We start from the raw sequence: 11428 nt of genomic DNA, 5'->3' as shown, positions 1-11428 counted from the left end.
CTGAAGGCAGAAAACACCAGAAGGATGTCTACTTGTGTTTTATTGGCTATGTAAAGGTTTTTGACAACGTGGAACATAATAAATTATGGCTGACATTGAGAAGGGTGGGAATTCCAGGATGCTTAATTGTACTCATGCAAAACCTAAACCTAGACCAAGAAGTTGTTGTATGAATAGAGCAAGAGAACATTGAAAGCTATGCGCCATGGACGTATCCTTTCTCCTCATTTATTTCATCTGTATACAGAACAAATCATTCAAGGAATAGGACTATATAAAATAGAATGTGGCATTGGCACCAGAGGAAGACTTACCAACAACCTGCATTGGGTAGATGACACAAACTTGCTTGTGGCTTGAAATGCTTGGGGCAGAGGCCTAATGACGAGAGCCTTCAAGATGGTTACATCTCAACACCAAGAACATAAAAAATCCTTACCACCAGGCCAACTGGCAACATCATGACAGGTAGAGAAGAGATAAAAATTGTTGGGGGTTTCCTCTTGCTTGGATTCACAATCAACATCCTAGGCACCAGCCGCGAGAAAATAAAAGATGCATTGTTTTGGGAAAGTCTGATGTCAAGGATGTCTCCAAAGTGAAGAGCAGTGGTATCAGTTTGAAGATTACGGTGTCTTCAAATAGATCCAAGCCATAATTTTTTCCAATTACTTGCTACACAGCTATAAGTTGTACAATGAATAAGGATAACAGAGTAAGAAACAGTGCCTTTGAGCTGTGGTTTTGGAGAAGAATGTGGAATAGCCCATGGACTGCCAAAAGGACAATCAAACAAGTCTTGGAAAAGGTGCAGCCAGAGAGGCAAGGATATGAAACTCCACCTCACCTACTTTGGGCATGTTTTATGAGGGGCTAGTCCTTGCAAAAGGACACAATGCTTGGAAAGGTAGAGGGTCAGCAAATGAGGGGAAGACCCTCAACGAGATGGGTTGACACAGTGACAGTAGCAATGAGCTTGAGTATGTCAGAGATTGTCAGGATGGCATAGTTAGGGCACAGTTCAGATTCATTGTTCACATGGTCACTATGATTTGTAGTCAATGTGACAGCATTGGCTTAATGGTAAGAAGCTGTGCTGCAATCCCAAAGGCACATGGTTCAAACACCCCAGCTGCTCTGTGGAAAGAGGATGAGTAATCTCTTCTCATGTAATTTATTGCCTTTGAAAACCTGTTAGAGGATCAGCAATGAGTTAGTTCTGACTTGATGGCAAACCACCACCACCACCATCATCATCACCATAAATACCTACATAATGAACACCCATGTTTATTGTGGCTTTATTCACAATAGCAAAGAGCTGGAAACAACCGAAGTGCCCATCAACAAACAAATGGTTAGAGAAGCTTTGGTGTATTCACAAGATGGAATACTATGCAGCATTGAAAAACAAGGAACTCATGAAATATTATGCAAAATGGATGACCTTGGAGGACATTATGCTGTGTGAAATAGCTCAGTCACAAAAGGACAAATATTGCACAGGGCCACTGTTGTAAAATGGGACTGACATTGGGGTTAAGGGAAGACAGAAAAGGAGGGGAGCAATGATGCATTGAAACAGATGAGGGAGAGAACTGTTTTAAAGGGATGTATGACTGGGCATTATTGTCATGACAGGAGTCTAGAATGAAGGCGGCACAGTGGAGTGGACTTGGGGGGAGTGATTGCATAACAATGAAAGAGTTTTTCTGTTACTTTTCAAGGAGAAGAGGGAATTGGGGAGGAGGGGGTGGGCAGGGAGAAAAGTGCAACAATGAATGACTAGAAACCCTAAGCCTCTGTAAATTTTCATTAAAATTAATAAAAACATCCCACATAGATACCATCATTACCACCACAAACACATATACCTGTATAGATACTTGTGCATACATTTTTGCTATTGTTTCAAAATTATATAGCCATAGACATTATAAGTAGATCCTTTTCTTGTATATTTTTAGTAACATAATTTACTTTTGAAAGCTATGTATACTTCATCCTTGTTTTTTGTTGCATTTACCATCTTCTTTCTCATCACTGAAAAATAACAAGTGTCTACAATCTACAGAGTAAATCTCCCTCCATCTTTGGTCAAAACTAATGAACATAAATGTCTATGTATTTGCTTGGTCAAGCCATTTGTTCAAATGCATCCTAAATGTATTAATCAAGGCTCATTTAGTCAGAAATGGCAGAAAACCTAATTTGAAGTGGCTTGAACAAGAAAAAAAAAAGATATGATTCCTAGAAAACTCTAAAAATGTAAAGGTGGTGTTCAGGTATGGCTTGGTCCAAGGGCTTCTATAGTGTTACTAGGAATATGACTTTAGCCATGTTTTGATTCTTCTCTCCTTTGTGCTGATTTCTTTCCATGTGGTGGCTTCTAGCAGATACAAGAATATCTTGTTCCAAGTTCAAGTCCAGAGTAAACGAAAATATCTTCTCTCCTAATTATTTTCACCCAAATCCTGGTTGATTCTTCCTGGCTTGCATGTCCAAATTAGAATTAATCGCTGCAGGTAGATGAAATGATAATCTGACCGACTGGTCCTGGACCTTGGGATTCAGTTAGCATCAACTGGCCCAAATGAATTAAGAGTGCAGACACAATTACTCAAGTACAGTCATGAACAATGAATGGCTGTATGCCACAATCACAGAGATTCTACCCATCAGCCTTCTTAATCAAAGCTCACTTGAGGGATCCCTGAGTGGTGGTTAACACTGAAGCATTTTAGGTAACACTCGCTCGGATTAAAGAGTCAATGGTAAGCATATTTCTGTGGCATCTTTCAGGAGGAACAATTAATTTAAGCCAAAATGGTCAAGAAAGGAATCATGAATAATTTTACTTGAATAAAAAAAGAAATAAGAGAAAACGTGGCTGGATTTTAACAGATGGGAATTCAGAAAGGACATTTCAAGTCAAGGGGCTGATTTGAGCAAAGACACAGGAGCAGGAAATGATAGAGTTTTGCTGAAAAGTAGGAAAGATGCTGGGAATATTTGGACTCTGGTACAAAAGAACTCGAACGTCCAAACTCTGTGAAGATCGTAAGAGCGACTGGAGGAAATAACCCTGCAGACACAGACACAGGATACAGGGTTCTTTAATATTGATGAAGGATCTAACATCACTGTCTAAGGATACTCCCTTAGAGCAGAAACCCTTACAGACATTAACCTGAATGCAATGTCCAGAATGCGGTGGGGTTGGGGGTTATGCAGCAGGGTTAGGTTCTTGGAGCCTTGATCATCCCGAGATAGTTAATCTTCTATCCTTCTTTACCATTCTAGGCAAAATCCATTCTGCAAGGGTTTCTGGAGGATTCTGGCTATACCATCCAGGATCTGAAGAGCTTTCACTTTGTAGGACTTGGTACAATCCTGTGTGCTCTGAATACCACTGAGATCCCACTTATCAGGATCTCAGAATTCAGGTAACCAAGCCACTGGTGTGTGAAGTATGATAGATTGATCTATCCACTCCTTGCTGTTTTGCCACCTCTCTGGGCTGAATTAGAGAGGGGATTGGCTGGATCTTTTCTCCATGCTGAGCCCTCAAGAGTTCTCGAGAATCACAGTGTATCATCCTTTCCTATTATCCAGAGTTGTGGTGGCCAGGATCGGAACCTTGCTCTGCAGCACCCACATTTTGGCCGAGTTTAAGAAGAAGGCAGAAGCCGTGTTTGGAAATCCCGCCAAGTGGAACAGCTCCATCCTGCAGGAGCTTGGCACCATTGCAGGTAGGGGGCACTGTGAGCATGCGTCCTTTCCCTTTCCAGCCTTAAATCTGCGGCAGGAAGCAAAAGAAGCTTTGGCCAAATGTATTGAGTAGCGATAAGGTTATAGTAGAGTCTAGATTTCATGACTGACTTTGCTGAACCGGGGCCGGGGGGTGGGGTTGTCCAGAAGTCCCCCTTGGTAATTCTCATGGACATTAAACTTAGAAAGACATTGGCTTAGAGTGTGATTTAACTGGCCCCTGAAAAGGTTTATACACAATCTGGAACTATGTAAAGTGTTGCTTCTTTGGGTTGTATGTTTCATTGTAGGAGGCCAATCGGGGTTAATATGACCCCTTTTTCGGCCTTGACAAGGACTTTGCTTCTCCAAAACCTTTGTGATTTCCACTGTCTTTTGTAAGGAAGTTGCAGGCCTGGGACTCACAGGTCTGTACATTATGCAGCACAATTAGTAAAACAAGAGGAGTCCTGATGACTTGAACTAAACCCTCACGACTCCCTTTTTCTTCCCAGCTGGATTAACTAAGGACGAACTCCGAACGCTCGACAAAGACTTGATGCCGTATTTCCAGCCATCAGCAATAAAATGCCTCCCTGATGAGATATTCAAAGTAGGTGCTCAGTTCTTCAAGGAGAAATGGGAGCCTGACCCCATTTAAAATCATACAGGGAAGCAGACAGCAGGCCTCTGATGCTAAGAACTTGCAAACAGGGCATCACTTCTGCTGATAGGCTCGGAAGAGGTCTGAATACCAATGACGAGCAGGTCACGAGATAATTTTAGGTGGTCTATGGGTGATTCCCCCCCCCCTTCTTAAGACATTTGCAAATTGTCTTTCTTTTTATGTTTTTTTTTTTCTTTGTCACAAATGGTACTTCTTTTCCCCTTATGGCTATGTAACAGGTTCAGAATCCTTATTAGGTGTATTTCGGGATTCAGAATTTTACACCCTTTAGAAAGGTGTGTGTATGCCTATATCTTAGCACCCCAGCAGTGTTTGGAGAAGCACCTTATAAGCAAACGAATTAATATTTCTGCAGAGAAATCTGTGACAAGCTCTACTAATTGGAATAAATAGAGACTATAAATAGCCTCGAATCAATTCAGGTCAGGTTTTGATGGCAAAGAAAATTTGCCTTCAACTTTGGAAAAACTTCCAGTGTGAAGCCCTTTTGGAATTCAGAATTGCCAATGGTGAATCACAGGCCTGTGCAGCATTTATTTTTAAAATAATGAGACCTCCCCCCCCACACCCTCCCCCCAACACCTTCCCCCCCCAAGTTGGGGTAAAGGAGAATATTAGTAAAATCACATGAGGACATGTGATACACAGCCAAGATGACATTTAAGAAGGTAGACTTGGATGAGATACAGGTTGGGAAGTAGGGTATCACTTCCGGGCCCACTAGTCCAAGTGCGAGGACTATTAGAATGTTTGGTGGGAAGATGTGTTCCAGTGAAAGGGGAGTAACCCTGGTAAACCTGCTTACTGGGTAACTTGGGAACACATTCTGTCTGTGGCGACTTCCCTGAGGTTCATTTCAAGACAGAAGACCTTGTGCCATTTCAGCACCTGGGACGAGTCTCAGAATCACTACTGTCTAATAGATTCTGACTCGTAGAAACCCTGAAGGATAGAACAGAACTTCCCATAGGGTCTCCGAGGCTGTGGACATCTTTATTGACTAGCTGGTGAGATTGAACCACTGACGTTTTAGCTAGCAACTACACACCTTAATCACTATGTCCCCAGGGGTCTTTGTTCCCAGTACAGAACAGGAGAAAGAAATAATATTCCTCAAGGCCATTGAAAGGAGATTTTGTGGCACAACAGCTGCTAACCAAGAGGTCAGCAGTTCAAACCCATCCAGCTACTCCACGTGAGAGACTGTCTCTCCACTCACCTTGCCTCGGAGTTGGGACTGACTTCCAAACTGACCTGCCAGCAAGTTGTTATTGGGAGGCTGTAAGTCTCACAGGAAGAGATTGCCCACCTTTCTTTAAAGAAGACACTGGTGGGTTTGAATCGTCTTTAGATCACCAGCTCAATTCCCTATGGACTCCATTATCCAGAGCTCCCTACAGGAGAGAAGATCCAGTGATACATTTCTAGAAAAAGCAAAGCCTAGGAAACAAACAGGCCTTTGGGGCAGTAGTGAAGTCTGGTGGCTTAGTGGTGAGGAGTTGCACTGCCAACCTGAAGGCACATAGTTCAAATCTACCAGCTGCTCTATGGGAGAAAGATAGGCAATCTCCTCCCTTGCACCCACTGGACTGTTAGCTATGAGTAAATTTTGACTCCACAGCAATATATGGAGAAATAGTAGGTGGAATTAGGAACTGTTCCAGATGCTAGAGGCCTCATGCCATGCTCAGGAATTTGGTCTTTATCCTGGAGACTAGGGTAGGGAAGGGTTCCAAGCAGGATAATAACCTGTTCCAGGAAAGCATCTACCTGAACAAGAGAAAGAAGCTGAATCAGAGGAGATGAAAGAAGCTGAATCAGAGGAGATGAAAGAAACTGGAAATATAACATCTTTCCTAGAACCTTTGGGTCTGTAGGAAATACACCCAATAGCTTTAGAGCCCTCTCCACTAAAGCAAAATCCTGCCACCACACTTCATTCCAATCCTACCCACCAAAACCTTTGGTTTCTCAAAGATATGGAGTATGTGCCAGTGTCTCCATCTTCCCTGTTCATGGCAGACATCACCAATGGATCCCTGCACTTTGCATCTGCTTGAGCCCTTACAGTTCCTAGGAGTATGATGCCATGCAGTCACACCAGACAATCAGAATTGGCATAGACCATTGTGCCTCCTACATCTAGGCCGTATGTCCATAAAGGTTGTGTGACTTTTCCAAGATCACACAACTAGTTTGAGGCTGAGCTCAGATTCAGATCTTGGCTTTATGTTTATGGCTTCCCACCCCATTATAATTTTCTTGCGAGGAGACTCAGGTATTGGAGGGAGAACCCTGCATTGCATTAAACAGCTTTAAATCACAGTGTGAAAGTGATTACTTCCCTACCACTCCCCTTTAATCTAATGACCTCAAGGAGGAAATCTTAGATTAGAACTAAACTGTTCTTACTGTGCTATGTACAGTTGGAATCAACTCCAGTGGGTTTTCAGAGGCAGAGAAATCATACGGGAGGAGATTGTCCCTCTTTATCCTGTGGAGCAGCTGTTGGATTTGAACCACGTGCCTTTGGGTTGGCAGCACAACTTCTTACTACTAAGCCACCAGGGCTCTTTAAAATGCCCTTGTTCTTGTTGTTATGTGCTGTCAAGCCACTTGCAACTCATAACAATCTTAGGTACAACAGCCCTAAACCCTGCTCTCTCCCTTGCCAATCTTATTGTCTCCAACACGCCCATCCCCATTACCCCAGTGACAGAATCAATCTCATCAAAGGTCTTCCTTTCCTGCGCAGTTCCTCCACCCTTCCAAGGATGATGTCCCTCTCCAAGGACTAGTGTCTCCTTGCAACGTGTCCAAAGTATGTCAGATGAAGCTTCAGAATCCTTGCCTCCAAGAAGCAGTCTGGCTTCCACCTCTCCAGGACAAACTTGTTTGTTCTCCTAGCAGTCCATGTATTTTCAATACTCTTCTCCAGCACCAAGGCTCAAAGGCATCAATTCTCTTTCTATCATTCCTAGTCATTATCTAGCTCTCTGATGCATAGCAAGTGATTGCAAAGGCCATGGCCTGTATCAGGTGCACCTTAGTCTACAGACTGACATCGTTGCTCCTCAGTACCTGGGAGAGGTCTCTGACAGCAGCCTTTCCCAATGCAATTCGTCTTTTAACTTCGTGACTTTTGGTACCACCCTTTATAATAGCTGTTATATTCTAACCACTCCTTTTTTTATTATGCTGAGCTCAAGTTCAGACTGCTGACTAACAATCTCACTAGACTTTAATATATTTCCCGCCCCATTTCTTCGGTTGCATTTTTAAAATATTTCTGTATTGCCCGTCCTACAAATCTTTTCATTTTAAAGAAAGTTTATTTTAGTGGTAAAAGGAAAGGACTGATTGTAAGGAGATAGATGAATACAAATAATTGAGGGGTGGTGTGCCAAACCTGGGTGGGCCCTAGGAAGATAGCGAGGTCTGAGAACCTGGGGACTGGCCCTCTCTCCCCTGCAGGAGCTGTCCACAGAGCAGATCTTCTCTTTGGGCCCTGAGAACGCGGCCGCGGTGACGGATGCCCAGCGCAGGCAGCTCAGCCTGCCGCAGCTGCACAGCCTCCAGCGTGCACTAGATGGCGCCAAGGTCCACGCCTGGCTGGATGCTCCTGTGAGCCCCAGCCCCACTGGGACCCCTTTGTCCCAAACTCCCCCAGGTGAGCCTTGCTGACCCCTAACATGTCCCCACTTGACCTCTACCCTGTCCCCACCCTTTCCCTGTCCCTAAGTCTATCTTGCCACTCTTAGGGCAGGAAGATTCAGGGCAGGATTCTTCACTCAGGGGAAAACCCCAATCACTATCAAATTAATATAAATGATTGTCAAACCTAGCTGTCCCCTTTTTTCTTCCCATATGTTTTGTTAGATTTTCATTAATATACATTGTGTTGTATACAATCTTTTGTTTACATTGTGCTTCATTCTTGTTCATTGTATTTTATAGCATTGATTACTATTGATCTCTCCCTATTATCACTCTATCTTTTCAAGTCTGCATTGAATCTTTCCTATTCCTCCATCTTCCTTATACATGCCTACATCTGCCCACTAACCTTTGCTATCCTAGGGGAAGGGGGAAGTCATGAGAAGAGCTGCCCTTTAAAGTCACCTGGGGGAACCTTTAAAAACTGTAGCTCCCCTGGGCTCCACTCAAGGCCAGTTGAGTTAGAATTTCTGAGCATTAAATACATTTCATCCCAATTCTTGTGTCCTGTTCCGAGACAATCTATGCACATAAAAGCAAACCAAATATGAGAGCATTATTGTAAAAAAAATATAGAAGGATAACTAGTAAAACATGTATGGGCACTTAAGGGGGATAGGGGTGGGAGTGGAGGGGTGAGGATGGGTAGGGGTGAAACCACAGAGTTGCACAGTTTGGTTGATGAGGGGATGAAGGAAATGGGAAGGATTCATCTTGAAAAGACAGAGTAATGATGGATAAGGTCCAATGGAGATGAACTTTATAAAACATAATGCATGGGAATGATTGTATGAAACACAAAGTGAATGAATAATAGTGTGAAACACAATGTACACAAACTATGTAAGCAAACCGATATAAAATAAAAACAAACAAACCCCCCCCATATTACTCTGCTGATGTACATCAAATAAGTAAACTTCGAAAAACATAATAACTTTATTTTCTTTGCACATAGTTTGATGCATTTTAAAAATAAATGTCCTTGAACACGGTAACAAAAAAAGCAAATTGAATACGGATGGTTCTCATGCTCTCACAGAAGCCCTATGCCCACCGGGCTCTGCACCTTGTGGTTCTCACCTGGCAGCATACCTGGAGACAGCTGCGTATCTGCGCACAGGCGCTGTCCTGTGGCTGGGCTTCTGGCTCCACCACAGCTGTTTTTGAGCAGACCTCTGTAGGCGGATCTCTTTGCTGTTACAAACAATGCAGCAGCGAATGACCATGAATAATTTATATCTCTTCGAGCATGTCTGTAGGATAAAGTCTTTAAAGTGAGACTCCTGGCTCAGAGGGGGTGTGTTTATGTATGATTTTGATGGATGGTATCAAAGCCTTTCCATGGAAGTGGTTTCCAGTTTCCCCTCACTCGGGGAGGTCAGAAAGTGACATTGTTGCTGGCTTTTATGTGCCTTTGAGTTGGAGCCGACCCCCGCTGTAACTCACACAATAGGAGACTGCCCATATTTTTCCCACAGAGCAGGTGGCGGATGAGAACCTCAGGCCTTTGGGTTGGCAGTGCAACTCCTTACCTCTAGGGCATCAGAGCTCTCTGAAGAGTAATGAGGGTTCTTTTAAATGGTGTTCTCTGTGGGGTCCCAGCCAGGCAAGATCCCAGTTGCCCCATCCTTCCATGGACCCCATAAGCCTCCAAGGAGCTGAATCTGGGCCAACCCTTCCTGTAGGTCAGACAGTCATCTCTTAGTTCTGAAACTTGCTTAATTATCAGAATCACTTGGGGATGGTGTTTAAAATCCAGCTTCCTCGCCTTATCCCAGACTCATTGAATCAGGATCCCCGGGGGAGGGATTTGAAGTCTGCATTTTAGACATGCTCCCCCCAGGTGACTTCTGATGATGGCATATCGGGACCATTCACTGATTTAATTCTTATTTAATTCTCACACAGCAGTTGACTTGGGCTCTTGTTCCCATTTGAGGGATGAGGAGCCCAGGGTTTGTTTGCACTGAATGAATGGTCTCAGAGAGGCTCAAGGAGTGGGAGGTTTGGTGGGTTTCTCTGTCTGCAGCTGAGACCTCATAGGCATTCTTGCTTTGTTCTAGGAGCTCCTGTCTGCTGGGGTCTTTGGCTTGGCTGCCCTCTGCTAGTTCTAATGCCCAAGCCTCTGTGGTGAGCAGTGTGGGTATGACGCCCTTGACAGCTGGTCAAGACTCTTCAGACAGTGGAAGACCCTTGCTTGGACCCCGAATCTCAACTTGAACAAGCTCTGATAGTTATAACCTCCAAGGCCTTCATAGTAAAAGGCACTCCAAGGGAAAAAAAAATTATCAAAAATGATCTTGCAAATTCTGAAGCTGGCCAAGTGGGGAGCCACTCCTTGCCCCCTGGTAGCCTTTTCCCTCTCCTGCTGGAGACAGAAACTGTGGGAGGGGGTCAGGGAAGTAGGGTGCCAATTTTCTGCTAATAGAGTTGTGGACCTTATGCATCAGCTACTACCCACCCCTGCTTCCCAGAGGGGGTGCAGCCTTTCAGCCAGGGCCAAATGTGAGGCCTACTCTGGTTTGATTGCACTTCTTGGAGCGACGGGGCTGCATCGGATTTCTCCTTCTTAGATATTTAGCAGAGCTGAAATAAATGGATCCCTCAACAGCCGCCGAGAGCCCTGCCTGATAGCTGGGACTAATTGATGTTTTGGTGGGCATTGCATTGCTGGGAAATTAAAACATTTAACATGGCTCAATGTTAAATCAATTTTAAAATGCATTTTCCCTGATGCCTTCAATTTCCTGTGAAGTTATCAGTTAAGCTTTCAAAATGTTCCCTTTTTGATGGAGATGGTGGCTCTTGCTCTTATTTTAAGTTGCTCTGGGCTCGGGAGAGTGGCCCTGGTGGCCTGGTGGGTAAGAGTTGTGCTGCTAACAGAATGGCATGTGGTTCGAATCCACCAGCTGCTCTTTGGGAGAAAGATGAACAATCTCCTTCCATGAAATTAATTTACAGTCTCTGAAAACCCACTGGAGGGTCAGCTATCAGTTGGTTCCAACCGGATAGCACATAACAACAACAATGGGGCCTTGGGAGGTCTGAAATAATAATAATAAAAGTTAGATGCACATAGGTCACTCACCCATTTCATTATCTGATGATGGCATCAACTTTATCCCATTGCTCAACCTTTTGGAGGTTGGGGCGATGTTACTTCTGGAAATTTCTAGGATGCCTTTGGTCTCAGGCTTGTGGGGGAGTGGTCAGAGTTCAAGAAAAGGGACAGCAGTGACGTGACAGATCACCTTCCAGGAGGCGACAGAT

General features: G+C 43.9%; 1 protein-coding gene across 1 annotated transcript in view; it reads left to right on the top strand.

Moving 5' to 3' along the window:
* The window catches only part of OTOA (otoancorin), a 97143-nt gene extending 86851 nt beyond the window's left edge, over positions 1–10292 (top strand). Inside the window, exons 24-28 of the mRNA XM_006892693.1 lie at positions 3304–3446; positions 3616–3752; positions 4266–4363; positions 7913–8108; positions 10222–10292. Coding sequence (XP_006892755.1) covers positions 3304–3446; positions 3616–3752; positions 4266–4363; positions 7913–8108; positions 10222–10292 — 645 coding nt within the window. The remainder of the gene's footprint in view (positions 1–3303; positions 3447–3615; positions 3753–4265; positions 4364–7912; positions 8109–10221) is intronic.
* The last annotated feature ends 1136 nt before the right edge of the window (positions 10293–11428 follow it).

The sequence above is a fragment of the Elephantulus edwardii genome, unplaced genomic scaffold (assembly GCF_000299155.1).
Source record: "Elephantulus edwardii isolate Elephantulus edwardi_28Jun2011 unplaced genomic scaffold, EleEdw1.0 scaffold00117, whole genome shotgun sequence".
NCBI lineage: Eukaryota > Metazoa > Chordata > Mammalia > Macroscelidea > Macroscelididae > Elephantulus > Elephantulus edwardii.
The sequence above is the reverse complement of the archived record's forward strand: the minus strand, read 5'-3'. Positions and strand labels throughout refer to the sequence as shown.